This window comes from Grammomys surdaster, unplaced genomic scaffold, assembly GCF_004785775.1.
Source record: "Grammomys surdaster isolate TR1022 unplaced genomic scaffold, NIH_TR_1.0 137, whole genome shotgun sequence".
Lineage (NCBI taxonomy): Eukaryota > Metazoa > Chordata > Mammalia > Rodentia > Muridae > Grammomys > Grammomys surdaster.
Genome location: NW_021604595.1, coordinates 7,990,843 through 8,010,404, shown reverse-complemented (window position 1 = coordinate 8,010,404; position 19,562 = coordinate 7,990,843). Strand labels below are relative to the sequence as shown.

The following is a 19,562-nucleotide window of genomic DNA, read 5'->3' as shown; positions in this document are numbered from 1 at the left end:
CTTCTTACATGGGTTCTGAACATAGATACATGTTTGTGTAGGAAGCTCTCTGCCCTACTAAGAAATCTGTCTGGCTCTATGGATTGAGATTTTGCTTATCAGGTTTCTAAATGTTTGGCAAGCAGGACTCAGAAACCTTCAGTGCAGGCCTTTTGGCCTGGAAGCTGTGCCAGTTTTCCCAGTAGCCTAGAATATGCTAGGCACTCTTTTCCTGGCTGCTTCCTCTCTCTCTCCCACCTCTGCATGTCCCCAGGGCTGAGGCCTCTGACTTTCCTGTCCTCTGTCATTTCTCAGTCCCACAGGTCACCTTCCCCAGTTTTCTGCTCATTCTCTGCAAACCTGCCTGTACACCATCTCTCCTTGGATGTCAGAGAGATAGGATTGAGGGTTAGTGTACCCCAGACTTCCAGTGTACCCCAGACTTCCAGTTTACCCCAGACTTCCAATTTACCCTTTTCCCTCTGTCTTCTCTCAGCTGTCTCAACATAGAGCTTGAAGTTGTCTTGATTTCTATCTTTTCCCCATTCTGCCTCTATTATATCAATAAACGCCCCCTTGGTGCTTCCTTCACAATGGCTTCAGGGGGCTGGAGAGGTAGCTCAGCAATTAGAGCACTTATCATTCCTCCTCCTCCTCTTCCTCCTCCTCCTCCTCCTCCTCCTCTTCCTTCTTCTTCTTCTTCTTCTTCTTTTTTTTTTTTTTTGGTTTTTCGAGACAGGGTTTCTCTACATAGCTCTGGCTGTCCTAGAACTCACTCTGTAGACCAGGCTGGCCTCAAACTCAGTAATCCTCCTGCCTCTGCCTCCCAAGTGCTGGGATTAAAGGCGTGCGCCACCACTGCCCCACACTTACCACTCTTCTAAAGGACTGAAATTTATTTCTTAGCATCCACACTTGGTGACTCACAACTCCTGCAACTCCAGCCTCAAGGAATCTGACCTGCCATGGCCTGGCCTCCATGGGCATCCGCACACAGGTGGTACACACAGAAAGGTGTATGTGGGAGAGGAGACACAAACACCTTGAAAATCCTAGTATCTTAATCTGCTCCCTTATCCTGTCTATCAGTGCTCCGTTGGCTTCTAGTAGCTCCTGAGTGGTGTTTGATTCAGCTTTCCATAAAACAAAATGCCATATTTAGTCTTTCTACTGCTGGATGTCTGAGGCTTGGCTCCTGGCCCTCCATCCCTCCCTCAATCCTCAGCCTCAGCCGTACAGGCTGACTGTTGACTACACAGACCCAGCAGGTTCCTGTCTCAAGGGCTCTGCACTCCTTTCCACAGTCTTCACATGGTTTTGACTGCCCTTGAATACTTAGGCTGATCACCCAGTGCTTGCGATTCTTCTGCTGCTAGCCTTGTTCATACCTTTCTCTCCTGTTTGACTATGCTCCCTGTTTGCACATGCTGTGTGTGTGTGTGTGTGTGTGTGTGTGTGATTCCTGACAGGTAGGAGATAAATTACATGAGGATAGGCTTTTGTTTTGTTCACTGCCCAGAGGCAGGAGTAGGAGGCAGTTGGTGACTGAATCAGTGATGAGGAGGAGATGCCATATGATCTAATGGGAAGTCCCTGGCTGTTAGTGCCTGGAAAGACTGTAATCAGATAGCCATTGGAATAGACCATTTAATACCATTCACTGTAACGTTTCTGTTACCACTCCAGATTAGTAATAGGTATTGCTAAGGTGATGGTAGTGTGCATATTTATTAATTTGTTGGGTTTTGATCATTGGATCAAAATACCAGAAGTTTTAAGTCTCTGGCCATTACATATCCTCATCTATGGTAATAATTGCTTCAGATTGATAAAGCTTATTTCCATTTTTGCAGTAACCCCTACAATGAAAACTTGTCCTGTGGATAGCATTGGAACATTTAAAGCTGACCAAGTCAGGGCTTGGCCCTTTTCTGTATAGTTCATTCTGTTAGAAACAGTGATCCCTAATTTAATAAAAAATAAGATTCCAAATTAATCTTTATGCATTTATGAATCCACAGACAAAATTGGAGTCACCAAAGGATATCACATATGTTCCCTGCACAAAGGGGAGATTCTACCTGGCATGGAATAAGGGAGTTAAAGGATGCCCTGAGATGCCTTGCTGATACAAACTTCTACCCATTCGGTGTTTACACTTCCATGTTAATCACTACTACACAGGGCAGTGTTAAGCTAAATCAGCAGTACTAGCTATGAGCATCATCACTGCCCTCAACAATGAAAACCCCAGGGTTGTAGGTAACGAGCCAAATACCTTTGCATCATTGGAGCATTGGAGAAAATAAGATTATTCAGGATTTAAGCAAATATGCAGGATACACGGGTCTGAAGAGACAGTGAAGACTTTAGTTGACATAAAGTAAACAGAAACAAACCAAAGCAGACATTATAAAAGAAGCAACATGTAATCTTAACCATTTAGAATAAAAACACTGGCAAGCGATATTTAACAAACATTCATGTTCATCTATGAAAGCATGAAGCCGTTGATTCTCACTGCCTCAGCACAGAGGATATCGAAGGTCACATGGGTGTCAAATCAAATATAAATCCCAAATGCTTGTTCTCCCTCCCAATTCCAGAATGCAGCATTCTGTCTGCATCCCTTCCCTGACTATGGCCCAGCTTGCCTGGTGGCTGTTATCCTCTAACCTTCCTAAGCTCTCTTCTTTCCTCTGGTTTGGACCCCTTAGTCCCAAAGAGCCCTTGTCTAGAAGACTTAAGTTCTCCAGCCCCATACTAAGACATTTTCCAATAAAGCTGTGGAAAGATAGTTCTGCCCTCCCTTCTTTCTGGGCTACCTAGGCATCTTTGCCATTGAGCCTCATCTGGATTCACCCCTGACACTCGGCCATGGGACCAAGAGCTCCTGGAGGACAGAATTGAATATGTCAGAAACCCCACACAGGTGCCAACATTCATCACTCTAGTATTAGATACGGATGTCGGGCCTTCACATAAGCTAGGCCAACACTGTAACATCAATCTGCTTTCAGCCCTCAGAGATCTCTGTCCTGCCTTAGATGGGTCCCTATTATGAGACATCAGATTAGCTCAGTGAAAACTGGAAATCAGAAGTAACCCAGTGAGCTCCTTCATCTCTTGGGTTTTTGCCTTGACATAGGTTAGGTTTGTCATTTAATCCCAGTAACAGATTGTAGCTATCCACTATGTAGATATAGTAACTAAAGTAGTAGCCAGATTGAGTGAGCCATATGTCCTTTCAGAATCAGTACCAGGAAACACCAAGTCTGGAGCAATTGGGAAATTGTGACATCATCATCTTGAGTACGGTAGCATACTTTAATTCCAGCTACTTGGCATGCTTCAGGGAGGCAGATCTCTTGAATTCAGAAATTTTCAGGCCAGACTGGACAATAGAAATAGCCTATCTCAATAAAATAAAGTAAAAATTTAAAAACCCTAAACAAAAGAGTTTTTCTCTAGGTTTTACTAAGAGATACCAACAGGCCAGTAGTTATGACAACCATGGGGTTTTACAGTTAGTTCTTCAAGAAAGACTGGTAGGCAGCTAAGGAGTTTATTGACCAAGTAAAGTACTTGCTGTACAATATCAGGACCGGAGTTCAAATCCCAAGAACCTACCGAAATGGCAGTGCATGCCTGTCATCCTAGGGGCTCCCTGGACAGCCAGTGTAGCTGCAACAGCAAACAGAAATAGGCATCATCTCCAGCTGTATGCAGTCCAGGAAGAAAACCAGCACTGATCCCTGGCAGGAAAGCACAGGCCACACACATGTGCGTACTACGTCTACACAGAAATGAGAGCATTACGAAGGCCTGTTACATTTGGTACACAGCCATGAGAGTCACAGACTTAAACTTACCCTTGGTTCTTACAGGCATGGGAAGTAGGGTGAGCCTTTAAAAACAAACAGCAGGACATAGCTCAGGAGATTCGGCTCTTCCAGAAGCCTCAGTGCTTTTCCAGTTAAAAGGTACATTTAGGGTCCTGGTTACCAAACCATTCTTTTCTCTAGATTATAAATAATCATTACCAAGAAATGTCTGAGCTTTTCTTCATTAAACGAGGGTATGTTGAACACTCAAATGCAACTGCACGGTTTCTGCTGAGCCTGGTGGGCTGCTCCTCATTGTTAACACACCGTCACCATTCGATAATCTGGTCAGCTGCACTGCTGAGTGGGAAAACTTAAAGCTTTTAAATATGCTGTCATTTTGTTATTCCTTTCCAGGAAGAACTTGTTCTTGTTTTGTTTTTTGTTCTTGATTAGCTATGTACATGTTTGTCTGAGTGTGGCTCTGTGCGTGTGTACGCAGTCCTGGCTGAGGCCAGAAAAACTACTGAATCCCTGGGAGTTAGAGGTGAGCTGCCTGATGTGGGTGCTGCAAACTGAAGTCTGGTCCTCTGCAGGAGCAGCGCATGCTCTCCAGTTCATGTGTAGTTTTCACTGAAGCTTTCCTCTACATTATTCCTGCTTAACCTCATGGCTTTACTGGTCTGAAGGTGTTACCTTTAGTCTCTGCAGCTGCTTTCTGTCAAGCAGCAGCACTGTCCCGAGATGTCAGTTGATAGTTTTTCTTATGCACATTCTCCACTGACAGGATGTGTTCAGCGAGGGTCAAATAAACTCTGGGTGAGGCGGGCCACTGATCCTGAAGCATTGTGGTTCCCTACCGGCCCTAGCAGATGTGGGCTTTGTGGCTTTCCCCTCCCTGCTCATGATGTCATTCTCAGTGGAGCTGGCTCAAGGCTGGGGAGTCAAGCAGAGTTAAATATACATTTTTGTACACAGCCATTATAAGTTGGACATTTGCAATTTAGAAGTTGTTCCTACTTGGCTTTAAAATTAGCAAGTATAATGTATAATGATAGTATATGCTCATGAAAAGTCAGATCTTTTCAAGCTCATCCTGCACATTCCCATAGTCTTGCCGTATAAGAGTATGCAGCCTCAGGAAGTTTGCCCTTGTGTTTTGAGGGTATTAAGGAGTATGTCTTCGTTTACACCTTTGTGTCAAAAATGGTGCCACCAGCAATTTGCTTTTCAGCCTTTGATCCAAAGAATGTTCTCATCAACAGAGTGCTAGACTTCAACACAAGGAATGTTAATGAGTACCCTTAGTGGCCAGCCCAGGGACAGCAGCCTCAAAGGGCTAGTGCAGGGAGAAGCATGCTTTGCAGTGGAATTTAAAGTACTGACCTGTATGCATGAGATAATGATTCAGGCCACAGGTTTGCAAGCCTATGTCATGTTTACCCTTAGAAACATGTAGTGAATCTTATAAAAGTACTAGCAATCTTTTCCTTCTAAAGGAGGCCAGTAGACTGCCAGCACTAGAATTCTTACACAAACATCCATTGCTTTTAAGTTTCTTTGTAGAATAGGAAACCATAATGGCCCTTAAGATGTATACTTAATGCAGTGTTGATAGCAATTGCTTACGAACAACAGAGCAAGGGCGGCCTTCTGGTTTATTGCCTAAAGCTAACAGGTCTTCAGTTCTGGCCCACTGTGTTCATATAGGTTGTTTTCATACTTTAAATAGAACCATTATTCACAAGCTTTATAAAAATGTTTCCCTGGTTGCTATTGTTTGTCTTTCAAGCTAGTACTTCCTAACCAGGAGGAAAACAAAACCAGACTGCGTAACAAAAGGGTTGGGGAGGGGGGCTTATCTTCTGGGCCACTGCTGTCTTTGTGGCTCCAGCTCATCCAGCAGGTGTCACTGTCTGGCAGCAATGGGGGCAGATTATGGCTCATCCAGGCAGCCTTGGGAAGAAGGTCATTTTCTAAATAAACTTTCAGGAAAGTCTTCGTTATAAGCTTATGTGAGCATTCATTTTGGTGAAAAAAAAACACATTGCTACATTAAAAGATTCCTGTTTCCCTCTTGAGTTAAATTGTACATTCAAGAAAGAATAATTTTTGTAATCTAAAAATTGTGTCCTGTGTTAGAAACATTTATAGTGAATGCAGATTGTATCTGGAGGAACAAATTGCATGGAGCTTTTAAGAGCCATTTATTTATGAATTTGTTAAGCAAATGTGGATGTCTGTGTCTTCTCTACAGCCTCTAATGGCTACTACGGATAAGCCCTAGCATTTATCTTCCTGGGGTATTAGCCTAGGTTGTACACACCAAAAATACTAATAGCTGCAATATAAGAAGAAGAAGGCAGTGTGTCATATGAGAATGGTGCCGATACGCTAGGATTCACATGCTGGCTTGGAAACTTTCCAGCCATCTAAGCCTCCTAACTTCCTTTGTAAGGTATGTTATCTATTAACTGTGATATGATGGTGATTTTTGTTTTGATTTGGTAATATGATACAAACAACTGACTGCCCGAAACCTTTTTCTGAAAAGTGCCAGGCAATAAGTGTTTCAGGCATGCTCGGCTGTATGTTCTCTGTTATTTGTCACCGCTAGCAAACTTCAGTTGTACTGCGGCATACAAACAAACCTGGTTGTATCCCCACAAAATTTTCTTTACAAGAATAGGCACTAAGCCAAATGTGGTAGTGACCAGAGTTATCAGGCCAGGTTACCAAGGTACTGCGGGTGCTGTCATAGTTACTATGTTAAATAGCACAAACCATGTCATAAATTCATACTTGGTGAGGTTTTGGAGATGTGGTCAAGTCTGTGTCATCCTCTTTGGCATATTGATAAAAGCCAAAAGCAAGACTGGAAAGATGCTCAGCACTTAAGAACACTTACTGTCCCTGCATAGGACCCACATTCAATTCCCAGCTCCACGTGGTGGCTCACAACCCCTCTGTAAATCCAGTTTCAGGGAAACACTGAAGCGTCTTCGAATCTCCATTAGCACCTGTGTACACATACTATACGTAATGCAGACAGAACATTCATATACATAAAAATAAGTATTTAAAAACATTTTTAGCTAAAAAAAAAAAAAAAAAGCAACCAGGCGCTTCTCTGGAGACAACTCCTGATTCAATGCTAGCAGGCTTCTCTGAAAACTGGCCTCTTAACTAGCATAAGTCCCAGGAAGGCAGAGCTGACCAGTCCATTTAGAGTCCTGTTGTGAAACTTTTCAGGGTGTGACCTAAAAATTGTGTGAGACAAGATCAGGCCCGCTGACAAGGTTCAGATGCCATGTACTTCCCCCAGCTGGGATGTCTGAGAGGCTAACAGTTGCTGGAATTGGTGTGGCTCTTCTTAGTGTTGTAGCTGCCCATATCCTGGAAGTAACCCTAATTGCAACCAAGCTGGATTTAGGTGAAATGATTGCTGTGGTCTGGCTATCTAAGGTTCATGTGTCTCCAGGAGACTGCGTCTTTCATGGATATTACCCTCTTTATCGTTTTCTTTCATTCCAAAATATTGGCCTGGTTTGTACATCTCCAGAACTTTGGGAAATCCCAGACACCAATTCAGAGAAAGAAACAGCATTCTCTCCAGACCCTGGGAAGGGAGCTGAAAGAAAAGAATGGCAACCTCTCCTTGGGTTCCCTTAATATCCAGGCTGATGGCTTTGTCAAGGAAGACAGTCCAGAGCTGTGTGACAACTAACCCTGACAATTCACTCTTAAACTTTGTTAGGGAGATAAAGCGTTATTAAGAAATTAAGTTCAATTATTAGTTTACACTCTCCTTAGAGGCTATGTTTCATATAGTCTGCTATGCATAATCAAATAATTATATGAAGCTTTTAATGTCTCTGCCTTTAAACAAGGAACTCGTGTATATCTTTAATAAGCTAGCTTAATGACTATAATCTATTGTTGACCTTTCAGATCATCCTGTAGTCAGTTTTAAATATGGCTGAATGGAAGTGTTTAGCACAGACAGTGTGCATTGAATCTCGACTCTGTACAACACTAAAACTCATTAATTGCATTTTTCACTTGCTGTAACCCTTAATTAGTGCTTGTTTTAATTATGACCAGGTGGTGTTAGCTTATATATACTGCTAAGCTAGAATCTTTACTAGTATAGATGGCTGGAGTGGGAGTAAAGCCATTTCACATTCGTATGTACAAGTGGGTAAGAAAGGCAAGAAGTAGAAAGAACACTATTGGATAGTTAAAAAAAATGTAAAGCATGCACCTAGGTTAGAGTGCATACCGTGATTTCCAGTGCCCATAGATTCCAGTGCTTATAGAAGAGTTAGAATTCATTTCAAGGGCGGTGGTGGCACACGCCTTTAATCCCAGCACTTGGGAGGCAGAGGCAGGCGGATTTCTGAGTTTGAGTTTGAGGCCAGCCTGGTCTACAGAGTGAGATCCAGGACAGCCAGGACTACACAGAGAAGCCCTGTCTTGAAAAACCAAAAAAACAAAACAAAACAAAAAAAAGAATTCATTTCAAGAGTTGAGTTCTATGAACAGTGGGAGATGTTTACCAGAGAAGTCTTGATGTGATATGAGTTTATAGAAGAGTATGTTGTCAGGTTTATGAGACACAAAATCAAGACCCAGAGCACTGACAGGTTTTTTTAAAAAATGTATTTTCTATCATATGGGAAAAACTGTAAGTTCCTGAATGCTCTGCCCAGCTTCCCTGTGTGTGGTGGTCTCACGTGCCCATAGAGCACGTGAGCACGCTGGAGTTTATCACAGCTCGTTATCGCTGACTGGAAACGAGCCTTCATTCGTGTTGCGCAGGTCCTCGGGTGCATCCTCTGTCTGGCCCAGGGTCTCATATCATGTTGCCATAACTTTTCTGGGGTCTGTAATATGTCTATTGTAGTTTCTTTGTGAACCTTGACAATGAGTATTGTTTACCTGGAAGAATAGTTTTCAATTTGGCTTTTAGGGTGTTTTTTCAAATTAGATTGAGGTTGTACACTATTTGAAAGGAGATATGGGTGATGTTCGCAGTCAAGGGACACATGATGTCATACTGGCCTCTATCCCTGGGCTAAGGTGATACCTATTAGGACTCTGTACTGTAAGTTTAACTGTTTCTCCCTTCATAAATATTAAATAGTTTGAAACCATGCATACCGTTTATTTAATGCAGGTCTTAGCAGTGGTATCACCATGGTGCGTCATTAACTGAACTTTTCTATGGAGTTACTTTTTTTATTCTCCTACTTATATCTGTGGATTCAGAATGCACTTATTCCTAAGGCATCCCCAGGTACTATTGTTAATCAGTGTCTCGCTCAGGTCCCAGCATTGGCTATAAACAGTAATAGCCCTTCAGGTCTGATCCAATCCAATCATCTTTCCTAAGCAGTTCCTTTCTTAGGGATCTATCACCAAGAAGCTCTAGCCCCAGAGTTATGCATTTCTCTAAAAACTCCTGGTCCTTTTTGCTGGAGAATAGAACTTAGAAACCAAGACCCCATGGCTACTGGCTGGTGTGCTCATTGCTGTGACAGCCACTTCTTTGTGCATCAATCATCCAGTTGAATTAGACATGTTGGCACCACATAAGCCTACAAACACACCTACAACACACACGCACACAATTTTCATATATACTGAAACTTCCTGTTTTATTCTGCCCCATATTTACTCTTGCTTTTTCTAGTTCTTTCACTTTGGCTGACTTTCTGCATAATAAGACGCCAGGGCTACCTCTTTAAGTGGCCTCCTCTACAGTTGCCCACATTGGCTCATCTCTAGCATGAGTAGAAACCCTCAGAGGTCCTCACCCACATGCAGTGAGGCAGACTTGCAAGCATAGTTTGGTGTGTGCACTGCTCCCAGCAGTCAGACTTTACAGTGTACAGTGAAGGCCCCTCTTACTCATCAGGACCCTCCTTCCCATCCCTTTCATGTGGTTACAGAGTTGTCTCCTAGTATTCTATGTTGAGCCCACTCCAGATCCGCTTTGATTGGCTTCATTTGTATGTAATCCATCTTATACTGTGTAATACTATGATTTTTAGCAAATGTATAGAATTATGTGTCATATGCCCAGTTCTGTCACCTGCATATCCCTTAGAACACTTCATCTAACCCATTACAACTACTCACCTAGCTTCCGTTCCAGAATGTCATGGGAAAAGTAGCATAAAATATGTACTCTTGGAGTGTGAAGGGATGGCACAGTGGTTAAGAGCCCTTGTTGCGCTGCCAAAATACCCAAGTTCAGTTTCCGGCACTCATGTGACTTTGGGGGCTCACAACTACCTGTAATTCCAGCTCTAGTGGGACCCAAAGTTTCTGCCCTGCAGGTATACACTATCCTGTGTACGTATACATAATTAAAGATAAATCTTAAATTATGTGGGTTCTTTGGGTCTTACCTCTATCACTTAATGAGACAAGAAGGCCCACAACACTGTCGGTGGTTCACTCTCTTTTTGCTACTGAGTATAATTCCATCAAAGCCACAAGCTGCACCTCATTATCCACCAGCCTATTAAAAGACACCTGAATCGCTTCCTGTTTGGGGAGATTATACTACAAACACGTTCATGTGACTCCCAGTTAAAATTTTAGACCTGGAAGTCATATAGTTTAAGTCCAATTTTGGTTTTGGAAGGAACAACCATATCTTTGCCATCACTCACATTTTCCAGCGTTGCTAGAAATTTTGCATTTCTCCTATCTTTGAGAGTTATTTTCAGTAGGAATAAAATTTGAATATGTCAATTTGCTTACCTGTGTTATTGCGCTATTTCTGATGGTTAGCATTTTATTTTTAGTTTTACTTTTCAATTTTGTTTAATGATACTGAGGATTGAATCCAGGTCCTCTCATGCTTGCAATGCAAGGCAAGCACTTACCACTAAGTTATCCATCTCTTCCCATTAAAGCTCTGGTTGTTTTCTCATCATTATTTGAAATTCTCTCATCAGTTTATAAGTTAGTGTCTCATCTCTCTGACTAGTCTTAAAGGTTGCTCTGTCTCCTTAGAGTGTTTGTTTGGAGGTCGCTTTTTTGTATCCCTTGTCATTTTATGTTCACGGTTGGACATCTTCTGTTACATGGTGAAGCTGTGTAAGTCATCTTCATACTTGGAATGGATATGCCCTTCTGGCTGTGCCATTGAGGCCAAGCAGGCTCAATATCACCCAGGATTAACTCTGGCTGCTGTCTGTCCTCAACTGCACAGGGCTTTCGTGTTCCTCTAACGATACCTATACTTTAGGTGGGGGTTAGGTTACAAGAATGATGTCTGTTGAGTATTTCAGTTGAAAGTCTTCCTTTGGGGCTGTGATTTAGAAAGTCTGCTCTGGACCTTCTTGCCTTTCCCTGTCCCTGTCCCTGTCTTTCAAAGCTCCTTAGCTCAGCACTGGCTGTGAGAACAGAAAATAGTGCATAGTTCTGTTCTCTCTGGGTCCATACTTGCACAGTGTTCTTGGCTTCCTGGGCTCTCCCAGGTTCCCTACCCTTCCCCAGGTTCAACTGTAGTCCTGTTTCTCCCACAGGCATCAAGTTCTGTGTCCTTCTGTTCTTTTCCCCACTGCAGTGACTGTAACCTTCACCTCCACAGATCAGACTTTTGTTTCTATAGTTGAGAGAGGGAAGACAGGTCCATGTGAACTTCCTTGCCTCTCCTATGGGGCTGCTGCTCTTCTCCCAGATTAGAACCACAGTGAACACTTAGCACTCATCGCTGAGCGCCTAGATGGGCTTCATGTGTAGGCACCTGTAGAGCCCCAGAGCAGTTACTGGCATGCCCACAGACACCTGGCTGCAAACAGCTTAGGTTCTGTCAACCATGTTCAATGAAATCCTCTGGCCAATATTCTGTTATCTCTGTCTCTAGTGACATAGACGTCCCTGTTTCCTTGCAGACAGTCTTGCCTTAGATTTGGGCTATTGATTGTCCTAAATTTCAGTTTTTTGCTGAGTTGGGGGAATATCATCCATATAAAGTTAGACCTACTCTTGGTTTTATAGAGCAATAGTTTTCAGGGTAAAGTAGAAACCAACCTAGCTAGCCTTTGCAGGAAGTCAGCATTTGTTGAAACATTTGCTCTTCAGTAGCCTCTTCTGCCCATCCAGTTCCTTGTCTATTCTGTTACACTTTCTGAGGCACCCAGAGGTCCCGGGTACTTATCCAGAAATCACTCATTGTAACATGAGCCTTAAGTGGGACTCGATGAATTAATGTTCTTTTGTTTATTTTATGCATAGTAGTAGGACTTTGAAAATAAAAAGAAATGTATATGCATATATTATCCTTGATTTCCTTAATTATAAAAGCAACACATATCTATGGTAAATAAGCATTCTACTATTTTCCATCCCCTAGAAATCACCCTCCAATATTTTGGTGCGTAGTTCCTATAAGACTTTTTTTCTGTAAGAATTTATTTTTTTAAGAATATAGTTTTGCCATGTAGAAAGAATAATATTGACATAAATGAATGCTTGAGAAGTCTGATAAAAATATCTATTGCATATTTCTGTTTCTATTTTCTTCTGTTATTCAAAAAATAGAGTGGGTTTCTTGTGCATGGCTAATACCTCCCAAGAATCTAGTGAATACCTACAACTTTAGCTCGTACAGCATGCTGCTTTTTACTGGACACAGAAAAGAGTTAGCAACGATAATGCATAGACTAGGAGAGACACAGAAATATACTGTAATAATGAAAATTACGTGGCATATGTCTCAGGTATTTTCTGCAGTGATACCTACAGTGATACCTGCAAAGCCCCAGGGCTGAGATGAAGTGAGATGAACAATGTGGGCCATACTTCCCTAGCTTCAGTCATTATAGTGACACAGCAGCTGATGACACAGCTTCCGACAATGCTTGGCACTCTGTAAATGCTGTTACCAAGACAAGCTACTGAGTGATTAGCAGGCAGGTCTTTGTTCTTCACTGGATAAAGAGCTGATCCATGGCCAAGATGAGACAGAGCAAGCTGGGCACAATCTCCTCCCACTACTCAGAGGTGTGCATAGCATATACTTTTGGCATCCTCTGTTTTGTTTTTGTTTTTTTGTTTTTTGTTTTTTGTCTTTTTTTTTTTTTTGGCCCAAATCCACTGAAACCAGTATCATCGTATAATAAGAATTTGGAATGGATCATATACAACTAAGCCATATATGGTCAGATAGCCATGTGGGTTGTTGACAAAGAAATATTGTCAATATTTTCCCACCCCTCTTAAGTATTAGCTGTCTGCTTTGTATGATTTTAAATAGTAAATTTTTTTTTTAAACCAAGTTCCACATGAATACACGAGAATTTTGACACTATCACTTGAATCATCTTGAATAGTTCTTGAAAAGTGATATGTTATTGACTTTTAGATAATACTCCTTTTTTTTTTTTTTTTTGGTAAGCAATGGGTCAAGTCTTATAGAAACAAGAAGAAACAGTGATTTTTGAAAAGAGGAGTCATAGAGGTGGCTCAGTGGGTAAAGTGCTTGCTGGTGCATAAGCACAGAGAACTGAACTAGATCCCCAGAACCCATGTAAAGAGCTGAGCAGAGTAGCATATGTCTCTAGCCACACCTCTGGGAAGCAGACATAGATTGTCCAGAGGACACTAGTAGCCTAATCTAGATTAAACAAGTCTCAGGTTCAGTAAGAGACCTTGTCTCAAAAAACATGAAGAAATGATTGAGGAAAGCACTTTGTCAGCTTTTGGCTTCCACATGCATGTACATGAGTGATACATACAACTGGGGGATGGGAGTAAGGCTTTAACTATCAAATGAGCATTGTCACTGTTACAGATCAATTAGAATGTTTCCAGTACACTTCAAATTTAAATTGTTTTACTAATAAATCAAATACCACAAAGTGCGGTGTGTTAATTTCATAATAAAAGGAAGATATAGGTGTATAAACTAACATGACTAGTCCATGGTCGTAAATGAATTATTTTTATTATAGATATGAAAGAACAGCCAGAGGCATCTGGAAGAGTCCAGAGCAGAGAAAGTGGTAGACTGAATATGGCCAGCAGATTGAACGTAGCCATGAGAGAAACAGGCGCAAAGCAGAGGGGCTGGGGAACATAAAACAGAGCAGGAATGGAGGGAGAGGCAAAGAGGGAGGCCTAGAGGAAGACAGAGTGACGCGCCTATTGAACATAGCAGTATCGTAAAGCGAGTGAGTCATTGGGGGATAGAAGCACATGGGCTGAGTTTAGGGTAGGGGAGGAGATCAAAAGAGCTAGGATGGACTTTGAAATGTACAAGAGGTAGTGTGATACTTGTGCCTAGAGGCCAGCATTGCTATGGCATGCTAAGAGGCACTACAGATAGCCATTTGTCCCTCTGCCTTTTGGAATTTGGGGAGATGGACTTTCCTTTGGACCCAACAATGGGAAAATAGAGAAAAAACTTAGAAACAGTTGTTTTTGTCATGTTTAAAGAGTTTTTTCAAATATACTTGAGGCTTTCTTTTTTGTCTTTACATCTCACACTGTGCTTGTGCCTTCCTCTTTGAGGGCTCATTTTATGTGCCTCCTTGCCACCCTGATCATGACCCTTCCCCTCATGTCCTTGTCTGGGCTCCTGCCACTTGACTGGCTACATTTCTGTGTCACCCTTCTGATGTGTCCTCTGGGTGGTCATCTTCTCTATGTTACACATTTTTGCCAAGCTTCTAAAAAATGAAGACATTGTGTTTTTGTAATTGTAGAACATTCTGTAACAAATCCTTTTGGTTGTCATATTAGATGAAAAGCAAAGATTCAGTTGCGAGCGGTCTGGATATGATCTTGAGGAATCTGATGGCCCAGATGAGGACGATAATGACAACGAAGAGGATGATGACGACAGCCAGGCAGAGTCTGGCCTCTCAGCAGCACCCTCAGTCACAGCGAGCCCACAGCATCTCCCATCCAGAAGTGGCCTTCAGGATCCTGGGAGTGTAGAGGAGGATCTTAGAGTTTCCAGTTGCTTCTCAGGGGTGCACACCGACCCAATGGACATTCTGCCCAGAGCACTACTCACCAAGATGACTGTACTGAGCACAGTGCAGACTGACCCCAACAGGACAGACTTACCAGCAAAGGCCAGGCAGAATACTGGAAAAGATGAGCTTGAACTGGCTCCTCCCCTAGACACTCCCAGGTCCCCAGAAGTTCCCCCCAGGGCTCCCGGCCATCAGATGTCTGTGCATTCCTCTGAATCTGATGCTCTGAGAAGCCCTGCAGCTGGAAACACTACTGCTTCAATAGAGGTAGATGCGTGTGTGGGCGTGGGCGTGAGGGCTTCTTTGGTTTTTGTTTTCTCTTCTTATTCCATAAGAAAAACCTAATAGATTAAAGAAAATCATTTATGACCATGAGTGTGTACCTTTTTGTTGTTAATTGAAAACAGAATTTATGTCCATTAAAGCCTTGTGAATTATCTTGACAAAAATCCACATAGTATATTATAACCTGTGGTGCTTCTTTAAAATATATACTCCTTTATTATTTGTGTTTTTTAAAATCACAACAAGATATGTGTTTACCAGTTTTAAACCCATATCCTGAGACCTAAGGACCTAGTGTTTGACCCTTGCTTTTCTACTAATATGGATATGATGGGTTTACAGCACATTTTCCAAATCTTGTTCTTTGCTAGTAGGTTTCATGACAAAAATTAGTGGGGCACAAAAATGATTCAAGATTTCATGTTGTTTGAATGAGCAAACTGCTGGGAACTTGGGAAAGTTTCCTTCTGGGGTGAGCTCAGTGCCAGACACCCAGCTCCAGAGAAGTACAAGAAGTTTACTACATCCTTTTTTCCTTGGCTGCCTCCTAACCAACAAATAATAATGTCTCTCACTGACAGTTCTTTTCCTTCTCCTATGTGTCGAATAAGGTAATAGGTTTATTTCTTAATGGGAAAAGATGGTTCTTACTGGAGAAAAATAAAAGCTTAGAATTTTACATACTAATCTAAACTTCATTTTTCAATTTAATATAGAAATTAGATTACAATGTGAACTGATGAAGTTCCCTAACATATATGGAAATGCATGTATATACAAGAAAAAGCAAGTATATAGATAAAATTCATGGATAAAAAGGACAGGCAAGATTCATCCCTCACTAACATTTTTAAAATATTGTTCCCTTGTGTCTAAGCTGCCGTACCAGCATCTTTGATATAGTAGTTGCATAACTACCAATGCCTGAAAATCCAGTCTCCAGTAGATATCTCATCAACCTATGGATGAGTTAGCAATTAATGAACAACTATAGACCTCTGTCTTCATAACAGCTCTTCATTTCATAAATGAATAATATTTTGGTTAATTTTTTTCCCAGTTGACACAGCTAATTAATATGTGGCATTTCTCAACATCTCCTCTAAAATAAAGTGCTGCAGGCCGTACCCAAAAAGTCCTGCTCATCTATTAGTATAAAATGATGCCTAGGAAACTGGTTTGCAGATTGCAAAATACTATACACATTTTTTTCTGGTATTGGTAGTAGGAAAGAAATTTAAAATGAAGTTATTTTTGTTGCAAATTTTTAGCAAGCAGACAAATGTCAAATCCAAATATACACTCGGAAAACATTGAAAACAGATTGAACACTATTATCTTAGAGGTGATGAAGGGGCCTCTACTATCTGGCTCATTGTCTCCTGTCTTTTAGGATTCATCATCTGTGGGACTGCCTCCTGTCGTAGCCCAGCACAACCCTCAGCCAGCAGCCAGGATTTCTTCCTCAGTCTCACCTCACCCTGACAGTCAAGAACCGAAGCAGCAAATAACCTTGCAACCGCCTCCAGGCTTGCCTTCCCCTCAGACACATTTGTTCAGCCATCTCCCCTTGCATTCCCAGCAGCAATCAAGGACCCCATACAACATGGTTCCCGTAGGGGGTATCCATGTGGTACCTGCTGGGCTCACCTATTCCACGTTTGTACCCATTCAGGCCGGGCCAATGCAACTGACCATCCCTGCTGTGAGTGTTATTCACAGAACCATGGGCACCCCAGGGGATACCATCACTGAAGTTTCTGGCGCTACTAATCGCCCCACGGGAGTGGCTGAATTGAGCAGTGTTGTGCCATGTATTCCCATCGGCCAAATCCATGTACCAAGCCTGCAGAACCTAAATTCCCCAGCCTTGCAGTCGCTCACGTCCCTGGGCATGGAAACAGTCAATATCGTCGGCCTGGCCAACGCTACTGTGGGTCCGCAGGTGCACCCCCCAGGCCTGGCCCTCAACGCAGTGGGGCTCCAGGTTTTGGCCAACACGCCTGCACAGAGCAATCCCGCCCCACAGGCACACATTCCAGGTCTCCAAATCCTCAACATCGCCTTGCCCACCCTGATCCCCTCCGTTGGCCCGGTGGCTGTGGCCACCGCGGGGACTCCAGAGACCACCGCTTCCAACAGCAAAGCAATGGAGACACAGCCGTCCGCAGGCAAGGGACACAGTGCTGAGCCTCCACAGGGGTCACCCGAAGGCCCTCAGGAAACCCCACAAACAGTGCCCGGTCCCTCAGCTGACCATACGAGGCCAGACGGCTCAAGCAAAACGGACACCAGGAAGATGGCCTCTGCCACTCTCGTGTTGCCTGGGCGCTCCACTGCGCAGGCGCAGCCGGCACCCACACCGGAAGCTTTACAGAAGGTTGTAACTTCAGGCCCTCCATCGCTTCCCACAGACAGACCGGCTCCCAGGCCCCCAGTGCCCCATAGGCAGCCCATTGTGCACTTCAGCGACGTGAGCAGCGATGATGACGAGGACAGGCTTGTCATAGCAACCTAGTGGTTTGTTTTTTATTGATTTTTTTTTAATAACAGGTTTTTTTTGAAAAACCCTCCTTTCCTTAAAGCACATTTTTTCTGACGTAAACTCATGACTAATCTTTGTGCAATCATGAACTTTTGACCAATAATTGTTGTTTTGTGTTAGCTCCAGCCATTTTTGTACATGTTGTATAGACAATTGTGCCTTTTAGGAGTTTTATGTTTAGAATCTGTACAGATGGTTGAATATCTATATACATACAATGTTATATATGTATATGAAAACCAGGTAGTTGTGTTTAGTCGAAACTTGTCAAATCAGATGACTAAATGATATGTTGCACTGTTAAATATAAATTTTTCCGGCTGTGGGGCAGTTTCTGTGTATAAATTAGTATGTAAACCTCATATTTATTGTATTCATATTAGTCTTTGCAAATGGATCTGTCATTGTGTAAGACAGTAACTGTACACTTCAGACAGATTTTCTGTGTTATGAACTGTTTCAGTAAAATACTGTTCACAGACTTTACTGGTGCTTAAGTCGTGCCGTCTTTACACCTCATTGGGAAATGACTCCTAGCTCTCTGCCTTCCATAGCTGGTCCTTCCTTTTGAGAGGCAAAGCTTCAGTGGTCCCCTTTCCCTGTGAAACTATGGCTAAAGCCCCCAAATCCAGAGATAAAGACATTTTTTCCTTATTGTCAGCTGCAGTTTTATAGCCATTTAGTTGTTAGAGATTTGACTACTTAAGAACATTTTCTATAAATGTATAAAATGGACATCCTGAAGAGAACAAAGTCTCTAAATGTGGTTCTGCAAAATGTAAATTAAGTGAAAAAATACTCCTGAGCTCCACCATGCCTCCCTCCCAGGCCTCACCCTATGTCCCTTAGCCAAGGGCCTCTGTTTTCAGATCTGCTTTAGGTAGAGGGTAGAGGGTTGTGTCCAGCACCAAATCCTGAAGGATCCAACAAGGCTTACCATGAGAAAAACCTAGATGTCTAGTTTAAGTGACTCTAGAGATGATTGCTTCTATCTTGAGGAACCTAACTGTCTGTCAGTCTAGAAGCTGTCCACATGGTGGGGTGACACACTTCCCACTGCAGCTGTTTGCCTTTTTATCTAAGGTTATTGCAGGTGTTGGATTTGTGTGAAAAATGTATGTTGGAATTTGAACGCTTAGCACATTAAGGCAGTGTATCATGGGTTTCCATGTTCCCTTCATGAAGGTGGCAAGTGCATGAAGAAGCCAGTGAGATTGTGTTCTAGGAGAGTGTGAGAAGGCATTGAAGACACCCTGTTAGCCACTCTGGGGATTATTTCTTTGGCTTTGAGAAAAGATACCTGGGACCCCATGTGTCTGTCTTTTAATTAAGATTGCCGAGCTGAGCTCCAGGGATGGCAGGCTCTGGGTCTGGATCGCTGTGGACATGGACATGTGTGTTTACTTACAGAGGTACATTTCTGCAGCTTAGGTCCTGAAGTCTCCACAGAGAGTGCAGATTTCCTTTCAAAAAGATTCCTAGAAAACTCAACTTTAGAAATTCCACTGCTCTAACGGAATAGTTGACAACCAGTTCTACTACCCAGTTTCTCCGAGTCATTGTTTTAACTTTTTAAGACCTTGTATTCTACTTTTGCCTAGAGTTTAAAGCAATATATAAGCAACACTACACCCAGTAAGGATACTGTAGATGAATCTATGAGTTCTCTAAACTCAAAAGGTATGCTCACAAGTTTAGCACTGAACTTTTCCCAATGGTTTAAATAGAGCATTATTAATTTGGAGGATTCTTCATTTAACCATAGTTTAAATCCTGTTTTATATTCGATGTCCTTTTGGAAATTTAATAATGATCTAGTATAAGTTAATCTTAATTTGTTCTCTAGATGTTTCAAGATTCATTCCATTATGCACATACCATTAATACCAGTGACTTTCTTAATGTGGCTTTTCAAGTATTTTCCTA

The 19,562-nt window shown here is 42.3% G+C and overlaps 1 protein-coding gene across 2 annotated transcripts in view; it reads left to right on the top strand.

Annotated features, from left to right (window-relative positions):
- Hivep1 (human immunodeficiency virus type I enhancer binding protein 1) overlaps positions 1-18,122 on the top strand; it is a 124,837-nt gene extending 106,715 nt beyond the window's left edge. For both annotated transcript variants that reach the window (XM_028763131.1, XM_028763130.1), the window contains exons 8-9: positions 14,568-15,073; positions 16,485-18,122. In XM_028763131.1, coding sequence (XP_028618964.1) covers positions 14,568-15,073; positions 16,485-17,609 — 1,631 coding nt within the window. In that variant the 3' untranslated portion in view covers positions 17,610-18,122. The remainder of the gene's footprint in view (positions 1-14,567; positions 15,074-16,484) is intronic.
- Positions 18,123-19,562: the final 1,440 nt, after the last annotated feature.